This window comes from Pecten maximus, unplaced genomic scaffold (genome assembly GCF_902652985.1).
Source record: "Pecten maximus unplaced genomic scaffold, xPecMax1.1, whole genome shotgun sequence".
NCBI classification, from domain to species: domain Eukaryota; kingdom Metazoa; phylum Mollusca; class Bivalvia; order Pectinida; family Pectinidae; genus Pecten; species Pecten maximus.
In genome coordinates, this window is record NW_022981790.1 from 1125 (window position 1) to 23855 (window position 22731).

At 35.4% G+C, this 22731-nt stretch overlaps 1 protein-coding gene across 1 annotated transcript; it reads right to left on the bottom strand.

Moving 5' to 3' along the window:
• Nucleotides 1–202: 202 nt before the first annotated feature.
• On the bottom strand, nucleotides 203–19804 carry LOC117320229 (the record flags this gene model as incomplete). Its single annotated transcript, XM_033874879.1, has 6 exons — nucleotides 203–362; nucleotides 5090–5259; nucleotides 6661–6861; nucleotides 7323–7481; nucleotides 13515–13706; nucleotides 19685–19804. Coding segments are annotated over 6 exons (1002 nt in total), but the record flags the coding sequence as incomplete, so codon positions are not given.
• Nucleotides 19805–22731: the final 2927 nt, after the last annotated feature.

Below are 22731 nucleotides of genomic sequence, written 5' to 3' on the forward strand. Positions count from 1 at the left end.
ACATATTTTTGCAATGAAAGTTTCAAGCAAAATTTGATTAAAATTGGTTCAGAGAATTTTTTGAATTTAAAAAAAATGCCAATTGCTCATGGACAGATGATTCCAGACAAAAGGCAATTTAATAGATCAATTGAGACTATAACTAAGACATTAACTGATTAGTACTAATGATACTATTCATAACAAAATCACTGATTCTCACCTTGTCCTTAGCACTATGGCAGAGCTGGGTGCTGACCCTCTCAATCTGGATCCCGGGTACTTCCAACGCCTGGAGCTTTCCACCAAGCTCCCTCACGAATAGGGTCAAGGTCATCATCAGTAGACTCTTACAGTTCTCTAGGGTTCTCCACAGTAGGCCACTGTCAAAATACATCACATTTACATTAAACCTCTCCACAGTAGGCCACTGTCAAAATACATCACATTTACATTAAACTTCTCCACAGTAGGCCACTGTCAAAATACATCACATTTACATTAAACCTCTCCACAGTAGGCCACTGTCAAAATACATCACATTTACATTAAACCTCTCCACAGTAGGCCACTGTCAAAATACATCACATTTACATTAAACTTCTCCACAGTAGGCCACTGTCAAAATACATCACATTTACATTAAACCTCTCCACAGTAGGCCACTGTCAAAATACATCACATTTACATTAAACCTCTCCACAGTAGGCCACTGTCAAAATACATCACATTTACATTAAACTTCTCCACAGTAGGCCACTGTCAAAATACATCACATTTACATTAAACTTCTCCACAGTAGGCCACTGTCAAAATACATCACATTTACATTAAACCTCTCCACAGTAGGCCACTGTCAAAATACATCACATTTACATTAAACCTCTCCACAGTAGGCCACTGTCAAAATACATCACATTTACATTAAACCTCTCCACAGTAGGCCACTGTCAAAATACATCACATTTACATTAAACTTCTCCACAGTAGGCCACTGTCAAAATACATCACATTTACATTAAACCTCTCCACAGTAGGCCACTGTCAAAATACATCACATTTACATTAAACTTCTCCACAGTAGGCCACTGTCAAAATACATCACATTTACATTAAACTTCTCCACAGTAGGCCACTGTCAAAATACATCACATTTACATTAAACCTCTCCACAGTAGGCCACTGTCAAAATACATCACATTTACATTAAACCTCTCCACAGTAGGCCACTGTCAAAATACATCACATTTACATTATAAACTTCTCCACAGTAGGCCACTGTCAAAATACATCACATTTACATTAAACTTCTCCACAGTAGGCCACTGTCAAAATACATCACATTTACATTAAACCTCTCCACGGTAGGTCACTGTCAAAATATATCACATTTACATTAAACCTCTCCACAGTAGGCCACTGTCAAAATACGTCACATTTACATTAAACCTCTCCACAGTAGGCCACTGTCAAAATACATCACATTTACATTAAACTTCTCCACGGTAGGTCACTGTCAAAATATATCACATTTACATTAAACCTCTCCACAGTAGGCCACTGTCAAAATACATCAAATTTACATTAAACTTCTCCACAGTAGGCCACTGTCAAAATACATCACATTTACATTAAACTTCTCCACAGTAGGCCACTGTCAAAATACATCACATTTACATTAAACCTCTCCACAGTAGGCCACTGTCAAAATACATCACATTTACATTTAACTTCTCCACAGTAGGCCACTGTCAAAATACATCACATTTACATTAAACCTCTCCACAGTAGGCCACTGTCAAAATACATCACATTTACATTTAACCTCTCCACAGTAGGCCACTGTCAAAATACATCACATTTACATTATAAACTTCTCCACAGTAGGCCACTGTCAAAATACATCACATTTACATTATAAACTTCTCCACAGTAGGCCACTGTCAAAATACATCACATTTACATTAAACTTCTCCACAGTAGGCCACTGTCAAAATACATCACATTTACATTTAACCTCTCCACAGTAGGCCACTGTCAAAATACATCACATTTACATTAAACTTCTCCACAGTAGGCCACTGTCAAAATACATCACATTTACATTAAACTTCTCCACAGTAGGCCACTGTCAAAATACATCACATTTACATTAAACTTCTCCACAGTAGGCCACTGTCAAAATACATCACATTTACATTAAACTTCTCCACAGTAGGCCACTGTCAAAATACATCACATTTACATTTCCACAGTAGGCCACTGTCAAAATATATCACATTTACATTAAACTTCTCCACAGTAGGCCACTGTCAAAATACATCACATTTACATTTAACTTCTCCACAGTAGGCCACTGTCAAAATACATCACATTTACATTTAACTTCTCCACAGTAGGCCACTGTCAAAATACATCACATTTACATTAAACTTCTCCACAGTAGGCCACTGTCAAAATACATCACATTTACATTAAACTTCTCCACAGTAGGCCACTGTCAAAATACATCACATTTACATTTAACTTCTCCACAGTAGGCCACTGTCAAAATACGTCACATTTACATTAAACTTCTCCACAGTAGGCCACTGTCAAAATACGTCACATTTACATTTAACTTCTCCACAGTAGGCCACTGTCAAAATACGTCACATTTACATTAAACTTCTCCACAGTAGGCCACTGTCAAAATACGTCACATTTACATTAAACTTCTCCACAGTAGGCCACTGTCAAAATACATCACATTTACATTAAACTTCTCCACAGTAGGCCACTGTCAAAATACGTCACATTTACATTAACTTCTCCACAGTAGGCCACTGTCAAAATACGTCACATTTACATTTAACTTCTCCACAGTAGGCCACTGTCAAAATACGTCACATTTACATTAAACTTCTCCACAGTAGGCCACTGTCAAAATACGTCACATTTACATTTAACTTCTCCACAGTAGGCCACTGTCAAAATACATCACATTTACATTAAACGTCTCCACAGTAGGCCACTGTCAAAATACATCACATTTACATTAAACTTCTCCACAGTAGGCCACTGTCAAAATACATCACATTTACATTTAACTTCTCCACAGTAGGCCACTGTCAAAATACATCACATTTACATTTAACTTCTCCACAGTAGGCCACTGTCAAAATACATCACATTTACATTAAACTTCTCCACAGTAGGCCACTGTCAAAATACATCACATTTACATTAAACTTCTCCACAGTAGGCCACTGTCAAAATATATCACATTTACATTTAACTTCTCCACAGTAGGCCACTGTCAAAATACATCACATTTACATTAAACTTCTCCACAGTAGGCCACTGTCAAAATATACCACATTTACATTAAACTTCTCCACAGTAGGCCACTGTCAAAATACATCACATTTACATTAAACGTCTCCACAGTAGGCCACTGTCAAAATATACCACATTTACATTTAACTTCTCCACAGTAGGCCACTGTCAAAATACGTCACATTTACATTAAACTTCTCTACAGTAGGCCACTGTCAAAAATACATCACATTTACATTAAACTTCTCCACAGTAGGCCACTGTCAAAATACATCACATTTACATTAAACTTCTCCACAGTAGGCCACTGTCAAAATACATCACATTTACATTAAACCTCTCCACAGTAGGCCACTGTCAAAATACGTCACATTTACATTAAACCTCTCCACAGTAGGCCACTGTCAAAATACATCACATTTATATTAAACTTCTCCACAGTAGGCCACTGTCAAAATATATCACATTTACATTAAACTTCTCCACAGTAGGCCACTGTCAAAATACATCACATTTACATTAAACCTCTCCACAGTAGGCCACTGTCAAAATACATCACATTTACATTAAACTTCTCTACAGTAGGCCACTGTCAAAAATACATCACATTTACATTAAACTTCTCCACAGTAGGCCACTGTCAAAATACATCACATTTACATTAAACTTCTCTACAGTAGGCCACTGTCAAAAATACATCACATTTACATTAAACTTCTCCACAGTAGGCCACTGTCAAAATACATCACATTTACATTAAACCTCTCCACAGTAGGCCACTGTCAAAATATATCACATTTACATTAAACTTCTCTACAGTAGGCCACTGTCAAAAATACATCACATTTACATTAAACTTCTCCACAGTAGGCCACTGTCAAAATACATCACATTTACATTTAACTTCTCCACAGTAGGCCACTGTCAAAATATATCACATTTACATTTAACTTCTCCACAGTAGGCCACTGTCAAAATATATCACATTTACATTTAACTTCTCCACAGTAGGCCACTGTCAAAATATATCACATTTACATTAAACTTCTCCACAGTAGGCCACTGTCAAAGTACATCACATTTACATTTAACTTCTCCACAGTAGGCCACTGTCAAAATACATCACATTTACATTAAATTTCTCCACAGTAGGCCACTGTCAAAATACATCACATTTACATTAAACTTCTCCACGGTAGGTCACTGTCAAAATACATCACATTTACATTAAACTTCTCCACGGTAGGTCACTGTCAAAATACATCACATTTACATTAAATTTCTCCACAGTAGGCCACTGTCAAAATACATCAAATTTACATTAGACTTCTCCACAGTAGGCCACTGTCAAAATACATCACATTTACATTAAATTTCTCCACAGTAGGCCACTGTCAAAATACATCACATTTACATTAAACTTCTCCACAGTAGGCCACTGTCAAAATACATCACATTTACATTTAACTTCTCCACAGTAGGCCACTGTCAAAATACATCACATTTACATTAAATTTCTCCACAGTAGGCCACTGTCAAAATACATCACATTTACATTTAACTTCTCCACAGTAGGCCACTGTCAAAATACATCACATTTACATTAAACTTCTCCACATCAGGCCACTGTCAAAATACATCACATTTACATTTAACTTCTCCACAGTAGGCCACTGTCAAAATCCATCAAATTTACATTAATGACGACCACCTTTAATTCATCTGTCACGTCACTAAGCTTGTGATAAAACATTAACAATAAACATTGAGTGATTAAAATATACACTTTTACCTGAAAACTTTATCCCAGCACACACTGATACATCTATACATTGGCTCTGATAACTGTTCATTAAAGTCGATGGCGCCGTAAGTCGGGGACTTGTATACCCCCTGGCGTCTCACAGTACATTGGTACGCCTTCCAATGGAGTCCTCCTTCAGATTTCTCCTCTCTGTTGGGCTGTAACACAGCATACACAGTCAAACTTTAAATGTCAATTATTTCAGAGAAAACAAACCTAGAATATTCTATATACAGTCAAACCTGTTTATAGCGACCGCCCAAGGGGAGGCAGAAAAACGGTCACTATAGACAGGTTGCCTTTATAGACAGGTCAAAATTATTGCACCAACCAATTTACTTAAACCTGCCATAAATAAATTGTCATTGAACAGGGCATTCAGAAGACCAGTCAGAAGTTAAATAAATGCATAAACTTTATAAATCTGAAGGGTTTAATATTTAATGATTTGTGGACCCAAACACAAAATATAACTCAAAATGGTCTTATGGATAATTTTTTAAAAATATTTTGTTCTGAAATAATGCTATATGTATCTATCAAATTATCTCCCTTTCTTCAATAAATAAAGAAAAAGAATACACAATAATTAATAAATTAATTATATTTGTGTTACTACTAATTATTTTGTGTTTTAGTCTTACTTTTTTTTCTGACCCAAATTGAAATCCGGATATTTGTGTCAGTTTACGACTTTTTATTAGTATTGACTAATTAAAGATGGCGGCAGTACAAACGCTAGTACCGACAGCTACGATTAAGAAAGGCATTATTGGCTTTCATGTGAGTAAATCTTGTTGACAGATATGACCAGTGTTTGTTATTGAAGTGATGTATCCTAGTTGTAATCACAAAATTAACTGACCGTGTCAAATGAAGCCACCTGTACGTGCACAGTTGTAATGTAATACCGACACGCATGGTGACCCGACTCCTCTCTCACCGAGCCCCAGGCCAGGGCAGCTACAGTAATTATAGGCTAACAGGTGGTAGGGGTCTTTTGTTTATATACTCAGGCAAGGGTTGTGGTGGTCCTTTGTTTGTATAATCAAGCGTCTGAATTTTCCGGGGATTTTATGAGGGATGACTGCAGAGAGCAGAAGATGGCTGACAGAAATCGGTCGTTATAGAAAACAAATTAGCGACCGCCGTTCCGAAATCACCGGTCGTTAGCCACATTAGACAGGTAGTCGCTATACAGAGGGTCGTTATATAGTAAAATCTCACGGGGAATCTTAAAACCGGTCGTTATAGACAGGCAGTCGTTATATACAGGGGGTCGTTAGAGCAGGTTTGACTGTACTATGAAAACTAGAATGATCCAGATATTGTGAAATCTAGAATGATCCAGATACTGTGAAATCTACAATAATCGCGATGCTGTGGAAACTAGAATGATCTAGATCTATATTCTGTGGAAACTAGATTAATCTAGATGCTGTGGAAACCAGAATGATCTCAATGCTGTAAATGTAGTTATTTTGGCTCATTACTGAAGTTAAACAGACTCCAGTTCTTTTTTACTTTCGGCAGTGATTTTCCAGTTTTTATTTCATTACCTTAGACCCCCATTTGGAGACAGTATCATTGGCAAAAGACATTGCAGAAGCAACTCCATCTGCCATCTTTGTCTCTATACTTTTGCAGAAGATCTCTCCGATGTCATGACCCAGACGAGATAAAACTGGCTCAAACTTTTCTTGTAACTCCTTGGAGTTTTCTTCTACTGCTGATTTAGCATCCCTCCGAGTTCCTTTACACTAAAACACAAACAAGAGATTTGTCGTGGAATTATACATATACTGTCATAGTGAGTGATAAATTCTTGTTTCATAATACTGTCAGGGCTTTTTCTCAGTGGTTTGGCCCGATGTCTCATTATCTCATTTTGGGAAGAAAATTGGGAAAGATTTTTTCAGGAGTAAACTGCAAACTTCATTAATTTGGCTTAAATATGAAATAATTTCAATTGGAAATGGTGCCATTAATGGTCCAAAAGAGCCCTCAGAAAAAGCCCTGTACTGCTACAGTTGTAACTATGTAATTTTTAAGAGGTTCTGTTTTTAGTACAGAAAAAAAATGGGAAAAGAAGAGAACTTGAAAGCATCAAATTTCAGGGAAAAAAACGAGTCTGATAAACAATTTCCGCAAGACAAATGTGACATGATCACCCAATACATACATTTCTGAAAGGTTGACGTGTCAAATTAACCTAACGTACCGTTGTGCCATCAGCCATGATGTAACTCTGTACATCAAACACAAACTGTCCTAGGGTGCGGATCAACCTATCTACATGCTGTTGTCGTCTTGATGATGTGAGCTCGTGAATGTAGCGGCGCAGCATTGGAATCTGAGTATCCTCTGTAGTATTAAATACCTACAAATAACAATCAAAGTACTGAAAGTACTGAAGACACAAACGAAAACAAATTATTTTAACTGCTTTTGTTTAGTGGGGACATGGTCAACTTTGTATGGAACATCACCAATACCTGATTAGGACTAGGACAAAATATTGGCAAGAAAAGAAATTCATATCTACTTTTGATTGCAAGTGCGTCTTGGCAGCTAATTGTCAGAATAGGTACTCAGGTAATCTTATTTGACATCTTCAATGGGTTAATGTATACGTAGTTGTAGATGTAATATGAAGGTCCTAGATTACCTGTAAAATTAATGAGGCCTTTCTTTTCAAACTTTTGAGGATCCCATGCCTATAAGCGCTTCACAAATTATCATTATCATTAGCCATTGAAAAGATATTTATACATTTGATGTAACGCCCCATCTAGCTACCAGCTTTTAGATCAGAGCTCAGGTTAAAAACACTTGTGTGATTGTTTTAGGATTTTATCGTGTGTGTGAGCCCTGGTTTGAATGATGTTATGTCAAGGTTTTGAATGATATTTTGTGGCAGATTGTTCTATCCCTTCAGTACCTTCTGTAAAATAGCGATAACAAACTTCAATTGTCAAAATACAATATGGCTGCCTGTCGACCATGTTGTTTTCCGATTAGTCTCAAAATGCAATATCCATAACTAGGCACCGAGGGGAACCTACATATAAAATTTGAGAAAGATCCCTTCAGCACTTTCTGAGAAATAGCGATAACAAACTTCAATTGTCTAAATCCAAGATGGCTGCCTGTCGGCCATATTGTTTTCCGATTGGTCTCAAAATGCAATATACATAACTAATGTTAGCACCAAGAGGAACCTACATATGAAATTTGAGAAAGATCAATTCAGTGCTTTCTGAGAAATAGCAATAACAAACTTCAATTGTCAAAACCTAAGATGGCTGCCTGTCGGCCATATTGTTTTCCGATAAGTCTCAAAATGCAATATGCATAACTAGAAACCAAGAGAAACCTATATATGAAATTTTAGAAGATCCCTTCAGTACTTTGAGAAATAGCGATAACAAGAATTGTTTACGGATGGAGGGACGGACGGACCACGGACGCAGGGCGATTTGAATAGCCCACCATCTGATGATGGTGGGTTAAAAACACCTGGGTCTGATAAACAGACTCTGGAGGCGTAGAATGCGGATGTAGACAGGACAGGGTATACCATCACAACGGCCACATTAAACTAAGCACTATATTCAAAACTTAGAATTACATGCTCATATCAGCTCAGACTTGAGACAGTTTCTTAATCGCTCATTAGAGTGAACATGATTTTCATATAGCACTCTACGTTATATGTTTACACTCCATACTGTGTAGCTACAAATAATCTATACAACAAAAACACATTCATTCACATGTACAGTTCAAATCAATTTGAAGTGGAATTTTGTTTTTCACCTATGTACATTGCATCAAATATTCTCCGCAATAGTATATGTACCATATACATAACTGTAACTGCACGATACATATATATATGTATGGTATATATATCATGTTAATTAATGTTAGTGAGATGTGAATGTAGCTATATGTATTGATATCATCGATTTCAAAATCAGAGTTTTTTTTTTTAATCTGCAGCATCTCTCAGATGAAAATGTAGTTCGAATGCCCAAACTGGATGAACTGTACATGTAGTAGCATTCTTCAAAGTCCATTATGAATGCTTTTCATACAAATGTATTGCTTTCAATTGTTCATGTGTTTAAATTATTAGAACACTGAAGTAATTTTTATTTTCATAAAAATGGAAGTACTGCTTATCTTTAAAACTAAATTGGATATTGATAAGATAAATTTGCCAAAATGTTAAAAATCAAACCTTATTAAGTAGAATCTAAACAGTTGTAAATGGCTAAGCCCACTATTCTTAACAACAAAATTACTCATTTTGATTCTCTGTCAAATATAATCAGGTTACTTGAAGACTTTGTCAGAAAAGTTAACACATATATACATTATTAATAGTTGCTTTAATTAAATTAATCTGAATTTGAACATTAAACCGACTTAACAATTTAAATGAAAAAAATGTGTTTTCACCATTGAACATAATTGATAAGAAGAAAATAATTATTTAACTCAACCTATGATATAGTATGTAACAGCCATCAAGACAATACTATTATCTTTAGTCATGCCAAGTTATTTCACAATAGGATATATGCACAACACAAACAAGTTTTACACATTTTTGTTGTTTAGAAGAATAATGAACTTAGTAATTTTTGCTGTTCTTCTCAAATAACATGTACTAGTGTTGTAAAGAAAAAAAGATTAAATAATAATAATAAATCTAAGTTAGAATAAATTATTTGCATTGATTTATCAATACTTTACTGTGCATTAGTTTAAAGGTTAATTTAATTCAGAAGCTGAAATGATTTAAGACAGAAAAAACCGCAGATGTAGGAATATAACATTTCCACTGCCTTTAAATATCTCTGGTTAAATTTAGCAATCAGTACATTTCCATGAAAAATGGTGTTTTCTAAAGAGTTACTGCCCTTTAATCGTCCCTGAAGCGTTCAAAACTCCACCAAACATAATAAAGGTCTATGTAGATGTACATCGTAGACCCCTTTCTTTTTTATAATATGCTTCGACTGTTATGTAATATTTCAAATGATAATGATAGATCATTTTCTATTTTTTTTAAACCATCACGAATATTAGAAAAAAAGAATCAGTCGCTATAATTAGAGATGAATTTTTCAGTGACGTCTACATCTGCATGCAGACAGCCACGTTAATGCGGTCCGCGTTCTGTAAACGAAAAACTTCATGTGCATTACGTAGGATATAATCAATAGATCCGAAGTCAATATTAATATTCACAAGTCCATTCGCCTTTTCGAAACCCTATTCAGTGAGAATTTATTTAACTTTTTATTTGCAAACATGCGTATGGTACTCGACTGCCGTTGTTGTGATATTGTCATGATGAATAGACAACTTTTTTCTTTCGTAAAAAAACATCTATATAATCTAACCATCTGCAGACTACATCAATCACATGCAAGTTAATATTTCAGTGAGAAAATGACAGTCAAAGTTGGGTTTGATCACCTACTCTTGCTTTTATTATTGTTTACATTACTGAAAGATGGCGGACAAAATCGGATGCTGGATGAGTGATTTTCAATGTACAAAATAACAACGATATTCCCACGAAAATTTATCAATATTATAACCCATTCAGTAACATGCCACCAAAGAAAAAAAACACATAGATGTCGATAATGAAAATTCAGCGTGATGTTAGTAGATTTTTCTTCCGGGTCACAGGTAAGCAGCAATATGGCGCCAGCGAAAAGTCGATTGTATCATTCCGCGTGAAATCTAATGCGTTCCAACGCGGAAAAATATTCTTACGTATCATCGACAGAACATACTTAAATTAAATACTTTGAAAACTATCTATCTGTGAGGTTCTGTTGTTTTGTCATATATCTAACGAAACTGCAGTGTTGCATTTGACTCCGTAAGTCATGGGACTATTATTTTTTTGCGATAGAATATGATTGTGAAGTGGCAGTGGAAGTTGTGTCAGAGCGAACGAAAATGCCAAAAAAAACCCACATTGTCCTGTCAGCTTCTAAAATACAACAAAACAAAAGGTGATTTTTTTTAATAGCTGAACTTCACTGTATGTCATTTTTTATCGTGAAGTTAAACAAATATTTACTGCATAACACTACGGAGTTACTGTAAAGCAACGTTTAGATTGGCCAACAGCAGTATCCGCCAGAAGGCATCGTAGATTTTGTCAGCTACCCTCAAAAGCGCTGACATAGACTCAAACTTACGTTTGTGTCTACGTTTGTGTCAACAAAACAAAAGGTGATTTTTTTATAGCTGAACTTTACAATATGTCATTTTTTATCGTGAATATTTACGATATTTACAAATATTTACTGCATAGTATTACGGAGTTACTGTAAAGCAACGGTTAGATTGGCCAAGGCAGTATCCGCCAGAGGGCATCGTAGATTTTGTCAGCTACACCTCAAAAGCGCTGACATAGACTCAAACTAACGTTTGTGTCAAAAAGTGACATCCGAGACTTACATTTACAGTAAAAACATATCTTAATATCTTATAATGAATTGGTTTCAGAACTGACATCGAGGTTTAGTACGAGTGACCAGTTGTTACTTTTTCTTTTCTTTTTTAAACACTACATAGCTAGTGATAAATTTCCTATCAATTGGAACCTGGTGCAGCTGTCAAACAATGTCAGCATCACAGCTGATCTTGGGGAGAATACTGCATACTGTACTTGATGGGCAACAGTAGGAAATAAAGGGATTTTAAAGGGAGGGGGCTTCTTCCCATATGAAGGCCTAGTTCCAAAACTAGTTTCATACGTTTTCAGCACATGGAAAATACATAACATAGGAGAGGCTATTGCCAAATGTTTTGGAGTACAATTGTAATTCTTATTGATGTCAACCTTTTAAAGATAGGCATTCCCACTTGTAATTTCTGGTATTTGTTTGGTAATATTTTTTTACCTTTTCACATGAAAAGACAAGTGCATACAGTAAAACCTCGCTATATCGCCACCTTCTGTTCTCCGCGATTTTGGCGATATAACGAGTTTGGCAGTATATTGGGTTTGCTGTTCAAACCCGAGTTTGCTGTCCAACACTATAGCTAGTGTTTCTGTAACAACTGTAGACTTTGAAAATCTAAACATTGCATCGAACTGTACATAGATATGCTAATTATTTTACCGAGAATGTCATCGTAATTTTCATCAAATGGTCTACAGTAATCGCAACATGATTTTCAAAGCTACCTTGTTTAACTGCGTGCATGTTCTACCAGGTGCCGAAAAACATATGAAGTGTTGATTGTTTTGCCTTCGACTGACAAACTAACAGAAGAAACTGTTGAAGAGATTTCTGAATGTCTGATTCAACTGTAGAATGCTTGTGTTCTTGAAATTTGACAACGGTTCATTATGAACTTGTGCGAGTAAAGCTTTTAGATCTGTGTACGGGGTGTATGATATTGTTAACGTTGCATCATCACGTGGTACAATACCTCTGTGTATCCGACATCTTACTGTTATCTCTGGAGTAACAGAGTCCCATGATATTTTAACAAAGCGTGTAGTGGTATCACAAAAATGAGTTTTATTCATTGTAACTTACGAAAGAAAGACCACAAAGCACTAGCCATGATTTAATGTGTGTACAACTAATTATCTGTCAGTCAGCAGTCAGTCACGTAACAATAACATATAAACGCACGTCCTTCTGGACTCAATTTGGCGATATTAACGAGGTCAAGATGATATTATTTTTACCATTTGTTCTCGAAATATGATGGCGGATGGCGATATGCGAGTTCGGCGGTAAAACGGGTGCATTAGCGTGGGAGGAAATCCGTTCTGAATAAATTCATGGCGATAAGTGTCAAAACTCATTCAGGGCGTCAAAGAACTTATGTTTGTTTAGCGTGATGCGAGCTCCATTTACCACTCCAGCTAACCTGCATATCCTGTATTAATTGACCTACCACCATCACAGTTAACCAATGGATCTATTTATCTCTGCCACTAATTAAGGGATGAATGAGTCAGCCAGTCATTAAAGCTCTACAATAACCAATCACCAGGTCTAATAATTATAACACCTGTCATCTGACCATCACCTTAGTCATCCATTTATAGATTCAATAGTTCGTTAACTGGGCATAAACAAACACAATACTCAAAGTTGATAGTATCCTTTATTCATTGTTTTTTTTTATATAATTATATTTCATTGTTATTTTATTAATATTTACCTTTAAATGTCACAAAAGTTCCGAGACAAGAGCAAAATCAAGGAGGGGGCTTATTACCGAATGTAGGTCTGGTTCCAAAAGACTTTAAGAAGGGGGAGGGGCTTATTCATTACCAGTCGAGTACAGTATGAATACTTGTATACATTCAACTAAGTAGAAACTAAAACCCTACCAGAACGGTTAAACTTACAGTGGGTGGTCCATCGTTGGTTAGAAGGTTCTTCATCTTTTGGTATTCCATGGAACTGACACAGAACACCTTCAGATTTTCTGCAGTTTGACCCATCTCCTCGTCATCATCGTCACTGTTGTAATCCTGATCCTCATCCTCCATTTCATCGTCCTCCTCAGCATTTGTCAACCCTGCCTTTCTTTTCATCTCCTGGATAAGGGCACATGAAAAATTATTTTTCTCTTTAAATGGAGTCAGATTTTTAAATATCAATTTACCCATGAATGAAAACTAGTCATTCTGATTTTATAATAAAGAACTCTACCTGAAAGGGTTATTTCATTTTTATACTGAAAATATGTAAATTTATCTATCTGCATTAATATGTCTTTAATACATATCTTTTTAGTATTTCTAAAGATTCTTTTTTTAAATGTTTACCGTGTAAGTATTTAATTTTAGACTCAAATTTCACAATCTAAAAAGTTTTTTTATAAATAGTGCAAATATTTGGATTTTTTCTAATGCTTCATATTTCATATCATAATAATATTTCTAAACTTAATTATATCACAAAATAATGACCAAAGTAAATTATGTGACTTTCTAACAGTGTATAGACTACAAAGTAAATTATGTGACTCTCTAACAGTGTATAGACTACAAAGTAAATTATGTGACTCTCTAACAGTGTATGGACTACAAAGTAAATTATGTGACTTTCTAACAGTGTATGGACTACAGAGTAAATTATGTGACTTTCTAACAGTGTATGGACTACAAAGTAAATTATGTGACTTTCTAACAGTGTATGGACTACAGAGTAAATTATGTGACTTTCTAACAGTGTATGGACTACAGAGTAAATTATGTGACTTTCTAACAGTGTATGGACTACAAAGTAAATTATGTGACTTTCTAACAGTGTATGGACTACAAAGTAAATTATGTGACTTCTCTCTAACAGTGTATGGACTACAAAGTAAATTATGTGACTTTCTAACAGTGTATGGACTACAAAGTAAATTATGTGATTCTCTAACAGTGTATGGACTACAGAGTAAATTATGTGACTCTCTAACAGTGTATGGACTACAAAGTAAATTATGTGACTTTCTAACAGTGTATAGACTACAAAGTAAAGTATGTGACTTTCTAACAGTGTATAGACTACAAAGTAAATTATGTGACTTTCTAACAGTGTATGGACTACAGAGTAAATTATGTGACTTTCTAACAGTGTATGGACTACAAAGTAAATTATGTGACTTTCTAACAGTGTATGGACTACAAAGTAAATTATGTGACTTTCTAACAGTGTATAGACTACAAAGTAAATTATGTGACTCTCTAACAGTGTATAGACTACAAAGTAAATTATGTGACTTTCTAACAGTGTATGGACTACAAAGTAAATTATGTGACTTTCTAATAGTGTATGGACTACAAAGTAAATTATGTGACTTTCTAACAGTGTATAGACTACAAAGTAAATTATGTGACTTTCTAACAGTGTGTGGACTACAAAGTAAATTGTGACTTTCTAACAGTGTATGGACTACAAAGTGGACTATGTGACTTTCTAACAGTGTATGGACTACAGAGTAAATTATGTGACTTTCTAACAGTGTATAGACTACAAAGTAAATTATGTGACTTTCTAACAGTGTATAGACTACAGAGTAAATTATGTGACTTTCTAACAGTGTATAGACTACAAAGTAAATTGTGACTTTCTAACAGTGTATGGATTACAAAGTAAATTATGTGACTTTCTAACAGTGTGTGGACTACAAAGTAAATTATGTGACTTTCTAACAGTGTATGGACTACAGAGTAAATTATGTGACTCTCTAACAGTGTGTGGACTACAAAGTAAATAATGTGACTTTCTAACAGTGTATGGACTACAAAGTAAATTATGTGACTCTCTAACAGTGTATAGACTACAGAGTAAATTATGTGACTCTCTAACAGTGTATGGACTACAAAGTAAATTATGTGACTTTCTAACAGTGTATGGACTACAAAGTAAATTATGTGACTCTCTAACAGTGTATAGACTACAGAGTAAATTATGTGACTTTCTAACAGTGTATGGACTACAAAGTAAATTATGTGACTCTCTAACAGTGTATAGACTACAAAGTAAATTATGTGACTTTCTAACAGTGTATGGACTACAGAGTAAATTATGTGACTTTCTAACAGTGTATGGACTACAAAGTAAATTATGTGACTTTCTAACAGTGTATGGACTACAGAGTAAATTATGTGACTTTCTAACAGTGTATGGACTACAAAGTAAATTATGTGACTTTCTAACAGTGTATAGACTACAGAGTAAATTATGTGACTTTTTAACAGTGTGTAGACTACAAAGTAAATTATGTGACTTTCTAACAGTGTATGGACTACAAAGTAAATTATGTGACTTTCTAACAGTGTATAGACTACAAAGTAAATTATGTGACTTTCTAACAGTGTATGGACTACAAAGTAAATTATGTGACTTTCTAACAGTGTATGGACTACAGAGTAAATTATGTGACTCTCTAACAGTGTATGGACTACAAAGTAAATTATGTGACTCTCTAACAGTGTATAGACTACAAAGTAAATTATGTGACTTTCTAACAGTGTATGGACTACAAAGTAAATTATGTGACTTTCTAACAGTGTATAGACTACAAAGTAAATTATGTGACTTCTCTCTAACAGTGTATGGACTACAAAGTAAATTATGTGACTTTTTAACAGTGTATGGACTACAGAGTAAATTATGTGACTTTCTAACAGTGTATGGACTACAAAGTAAATTATGTGACTTTCTAACAGTGTATGGACTACAAAGTAAATTATGTGACTTTCTAACAGTGTATGGACTACAAAGTAAATTATGTGACTTTCTAACAGTGTATGGACTACAGAGTAAATTATGTGACTTTCTAACAGTGTATGGACTACAAAGTAAATTATGTGACTTTCTAACAGTGTATGGACTACAAAGTAAATTATGTGACTTTCTAACAGTGTATGGACTACAAAGTAAATTATGTGACTTTCTAACAGTGTATGGACTACAGAGTAAATTATGTGACTTTCTAACAGTGTATGGACTACAAAGTAAATTATGTGACTTCTCTCTAACAGTGTATGGACTACAAAGTAAATTATGTGACTTTCTAACAGTGTATGGACTACAAAGTTAATTATGTGACTTTCTAACAGTGTATAGACTACAGAGTAAATTATGTGACTTTCTAACAGTGTATAGACTACAGAGTAAATTATGTGACTTTCTAACAGTGTATAGACTACAGAGTAAATTATGTGACTCTCTAACAGTGTATGGACTACAAAGTAAATTATGTGACTTTCTAACAGTGTATAGACTACAGAGTAAATTATGTGACTTTCTAACAGTGTATGGACTACAAAGTAAATTATGTGACTCTCTAACAGTGTATAGACTACAAAGTAAATTATGTGACTTTCTAACAGTGTATAGACTACAGAGTAAATTATGTGACTCTCTAACAGTGTATGGACTACAAAGTAAATTATGTGACTTTCTAACAGTGTATGGACTACAAAGTTAATTATGTGACTTTCTAACAGTGTATAGACTACAGAGTAAATTATGTGACTTTCTAACAGTGTATAGACTACAGAGTAAATTATGTGACTTTCTAACAGTGTATAGACTACAGAGTAAATTATGTGACTCTCTAACAGTGTATGGACTACAAAGTAAATTATGTGACTTTCTAACAGTGTATAGACTACAGAGTAAATTATGTGACTTTCTAACAGTGTATGGACTACAAAGTAAATTATGTGACTCTCTAACAGTGTATAGACTACAAAGTAAATTATGTGACTTTCTAACAGTGTATAGACTACAGAGTAAATTATGTGACTCTCTAACAGTGTATGGACTACAAAGTAAATTATGTGACTTTCTAACAGTGTATGGACTACAAAGTAAATTATGTGACTTTCTAACAGTGTATGGACTACAGAGTAAATTATGTGACTTTCTAACAGTGTATAGACTACAAAGTAAATTATGTGATTCTCTAACAGTGTATGGACTACAGAGTAAATTATGTGACTCTCTAACAGTGTATGGACTACAAAGTAAATTATGTGACTTTCTAACATTGTATGGACTACAAAGTAAATTATGTGACTTTCTAACAGTGTGTGGACTACAAAGTAAATTATGTGACTTTCTAACAGTGTGTGGACTACAAAGTAAATTATGTGACTTTCTAACAGTGTATAGACTACAAAGTAAATTATGTGACTTTCTAACAGTGTATGGACTACAAAGTAAATTATGTGACTTTCTAACAGTGTATGGACTACAGAGTAAATTATGTGACTCTCTAACAGTGTATAGACTACAAAGTAAATTATGTGACTTCTCTCTAACAGTGTATGGACTACAAAGTAAATTATGTGACTTTCTAACAGTGTATGGACTACAGAGTAAATTATGTGACTTTCTAACAGTGTATGGACTACAGAGTAAATTATGTGACTTTCTAACAGTGTATGGACTACAAAGTAAATTATGTGACTTTCTAACAGTGTATGGACTACAAAGTAAATTATGTGACTCTCTAACAGTGTATGGACTACAAAGTAAATTATGTGACTCTCTAACAGTGTATGGACTACAAAGTAAATTATGTGACTTTCTAACAGTGTATAGACTACAGAGTAAATTATGTGACTTTCTAACAGTGTATAGACTACAAAGTAAATTATGTGACTTTCTAACAGTGTATGGACTACAAAGTAAATTATGTGACTCTTTAACAGTGTATAGACTACAAAGTAAATTATGTGACTTTCTAACAGTGTATGGACTACAAAGTAAATTATGTGACTCTCTAACAGTGTATGGACTACAGAGTAAATTATGTGACTCTCTAACAGTGTATGGACTACAAAGTAAATTATGTGACTTTCTAACAGTGTATAGATTACAAAGTAAATTATGTGACTTTCTAACAGTGTATAGACTACAAAGTAAATAATGTGACTTTCTAACAGTGTATAGACTACAGAGTAAATTATGTGACTTTCTAACAGTGTATAGACTACAAAGTAAATAATGTGACTTTCTAACAGTGTATAGACTACAGAGTAAATTATGTGACTTTCTAACAGTGTATGGACTACAAAGTAAATTATGTGACTTTCTAACAGTGTATGGACTACAGAGTAAATTATGTGACTTTCTAACAGTGTATAGACTACAAAGTAAATTATGTGATTCTCTAACAGTGTATGGACTACAGAGTAAATTATGTGACTCTCTAACAGTGTATGGACTACAAAGTAAATTATGTGACTTTCTAACATTGTATGGACTACAAAGTAAATTATGTGACTTTCTAACAGTGTGTGGACTACAAAGTAAATTATGTGACTTTCTAACAGTGTGTGGACTACAAAGTAAATTATGTGACTTTCTAACAGTGTATAGACTACAAAGTAAATTATGTGACTTTCTAACAGTGTATGGACTACAAAGTAAATTATGTGACTTTCTAACAGTGTATGGACTACAGAGTAAATTATGTGACTCTCTAACAGTGTATAGACTACAAAGTAAATTATGTGACTTCTCTCTAACAGTGTATGGACTACAAAGTAAATTATGTGACTTTCTAACAGTGTATGGACTACAGAGTAAATTATGTGACTTTCTAACAGTGTATGGACTACAGAGTAAATTATGTGACTTTCTAACAGTGTATGGACTACAAAGTAAATTATGTGACTTTCTAACAGTGTATGGACTACAAAGTAAATTATGTGACTCTCTAACAGTGTATGGACTACAAAGTAAATTATGTGACTCTCTAACAGTGTATGGACTACAAAGTAAATTATGTGACTTTCTAACAGTGTATAGACTACAGAGTAAATTATGTGACTTTCTAACAGTGTATAGACTACAAAGTAAATTATGTGACTTTCTAACAGTGTATGGACTACAAAGTAAATTATGTGACTTTCTAACAGTGTATGGACTACAAAGTAAATTATGTGACTTTCTAACAGTGTATGGACTACAAAGTAAATTATGTGACTTCTCTTTAACAGTGTATAGACTACAAAGTAAATTATGTGACTTTCTAACAGTGTATAGACTACAAAGAACTAACCCGCAGTCCTGCCTTGAAGTCGCGTTTTATCTGCGTTTTAGAGTACTCGTTCCTGGCCTTGGCACAAATTGATGATATCTCTTTCCTTTTCATGTCAATTGTCTTGTCGATTTCCAAAGACTGAAAAGTAATTGAAGACACAGAACAACTTCATGAGATTAGAATGATATGGTTTTCTACAGATTCCCACTCTCATGTACCTAACTAAGGTCTCACCAAAAAAAATATTAAAACATTTTGAAAATAATTCTAGTCAAACATGGAAGTAAACCAAGATGCCCATGGCCTTAATAATCACCTAAGTTCTGAAATACATACTGATAGAATTCAACACATTTGACCTCTGTGACCCTGAAAGTACTAGTGTTGGGAATCGGTTGAATTTTTGTGATCGATCATCACTTGTGTGTAACCGATCGATGATCGATTAAAATCGATTAATTTCCAAATGTATATTTTGTATTCATGTCTCAATATTTTGTGAAATGCTTTCAACAACAATTTCAGTAACTAATAACTGTTATACCTATATAGCTACATGTATACTATCTTCCTGTGTGTTTATTTGTTTATTACACAGATAACAAGAGGCCCATGGGGCCTGTATCGCTCACCTGGTTGGATTAGACCAAATGTCAAAATATTGTTCATATTCAATTTGTTTTATTTGTAAATCTCAAACAATGCTATATATGGTTATAGAGTGGGAATCCGAACTGCTTTAAAGATTAATGAAGTCCAGACTCTCTAAGGTCTGAAAGACCTCAAGAATTGTTTTTAGAACATGCATTCATCCCTTTATGACTAGTAGCGATTTAAAGGAATTACCTCTATTTCCCCTATTGGGCCCCGCCCCTTTGGCCCCTTTGGGGTCAGAGTCACCATTTATGTAAAATCTGCTCCCCTTTCCCCAAGGATGTTTCTGACCAAATTGGGTTCAAATCCATTCATAACTTAATAACTAGTAGCGATTTAAAGGAATTACCTCTATTTCCCCTATTGGGCCCCGCCCCTTTGGCCCCTCCGGGGTCAGAGCTACCATTTATGCAAAATCTGTTCCCCTTCCCCCAAGGATGTTTCTGACCAAATTGGGTTCAAATCCATTCATAACTTTATGACTAGTAGTGATTTAAAGGAATTACCTCTATTTCCCCTATTGGGCCCCGCCCCTTTGGCCCCTCGGAGGTCAGTCACCATTTATGCAAAATCTATTCCCCTTCCCCCAAGGATGTGTCTGACCAAATTGGGTTCAAATCCATTCATAACTTTATGACTAGTAGTGATTTAAAGGAATTAACTCTATTTCCCCTAATGGGCCCCGTCCCTTTGGCCCCTTTGGGGTCAGAGCCACCATTTATGCAAAATATGTTCCCCTTCCCCCAAGGATGTTTCTGACTAAATTGGGTTCAAATCCATTCATAACTTTATGACAAGTAGCGATTTAAAGGAATTAACTCTATTTCCCCTATTGGGCCCCGCCACTTTGGCCCCTTTGTGGTCAGTCACCATTTATGCAAAATCTGTTCCCCTTCCCCCAAGGATGTTTCTGACTAAATTGGGTTCAAATCCATTCATAACTTTATACTAGTAGCGATTTAAAGGAATTACCTCTATTTCCCCTATTGGGCCCCGCCCCTTTGGCCCCCCAGGGGTCAGAGTCACCATTTATGCAAAATCTGTTTCCCTTTCCCTAAGGATGTTTCTGACCAAATTGGGTTCAAATCCATTCATAACTTTATGACTAGTAGCGATTTAAAGGAATTACCTCTATTTCCCCTATTGGGCCCCGCCCTTTGGCCCCTCCGGGGTCAGAGCCACCATTTATGCAAAATCTGTTCCCCTTCCCCGAAGGATGTTTCTAACCAAATTGGGTTCAAATCCATTCATAACTTTATGACTAGTAGTGATTTAAAGGAATTTCCTCTATTTCCCCTAATGGGCCCCGCCCCTTTGGCCCCTCGGGGGTCAGAGTCACCATTTATGCAAAATCTGTTCCCCTTCCCCCAAGGATGTTTTTGACCAAATTGGGTTCAAATCCATTCATAACTTTATGACTAGTAGCGATTTTAAGGAATTACCTCTATTTCCCCTATTGGGCCCCGCCCCTTTGGCCCCTCAGGTGTCAGATTCACCATTTATGCAAAATCTGTTCCCCTTCCCCCAAGGATGTTTCTGACCAAATTGGGTTCAAATCCATTCATAACTTTATGACTAGTAGCGATTTAAAGGAATTACCTCTATTTCCCCTATTGGGCCCCGCCCTTTGGCCCCTCCGGGGTCAGAGCCACCATTTATGCAAAATCTGTTCCCCTTCCCCAAGGATGTTTCTGACCAAATTGGGTTCAAATCCATTCATAACTTTATGACTAGTAGTGATTTAAAGGAATTACCTCTATTTCCCCTATTGGGCCCCGCCCCTTTGGCCCCTCGAGGGTCAGAGTCATTATTTATGCAAAATCTGTTCCCCTTCCCCCAAGGATGTGTCTGACCAAATTGGGTTTAAATCCATTCATAACTTTATGACAAGTAGCGATTTAAAGGAATTAACTCTATTTCCCCTATTGGGCCCCGTCCCTTTGGGGTCAGAGCCACCATTTATGCAAAATCTGTTCCCCTTCCCCCAAGGATGTTTCTGACTAAATTGGGTTCAAATCCATTCATAACTTTATGACTAGTAGCGATTTTAAGGAATTACCTCTATTTCCCCTATTGGCCCCCGCCCCTTTGGCCCCTTAGGTGTCAGAGTCACCATTTATGCAAAATCTGTTCCCCTTCCCCCAAGGATGTGTCTGACCAAATTGGGTTCAAATCCATTCATAACTTCATGACAAGTAGCGATTTAAAGGAATTAACTCTATTTCCCCTATTGGGCCCCGTCCCTTTGGCCCCTTTGGGGTCAGAGCCATCATTTATGCAAAATCTGTTCCCCTTCCCCCAAGGATGTTTCTGACTAAATTGGGTTCAAATCCATTCATAACTTGATGACAAGTAGCGATTTAAAGGAATTACCTCTATTTCCCCTATTGGGCCCCGCCCCTTTGGCCCCT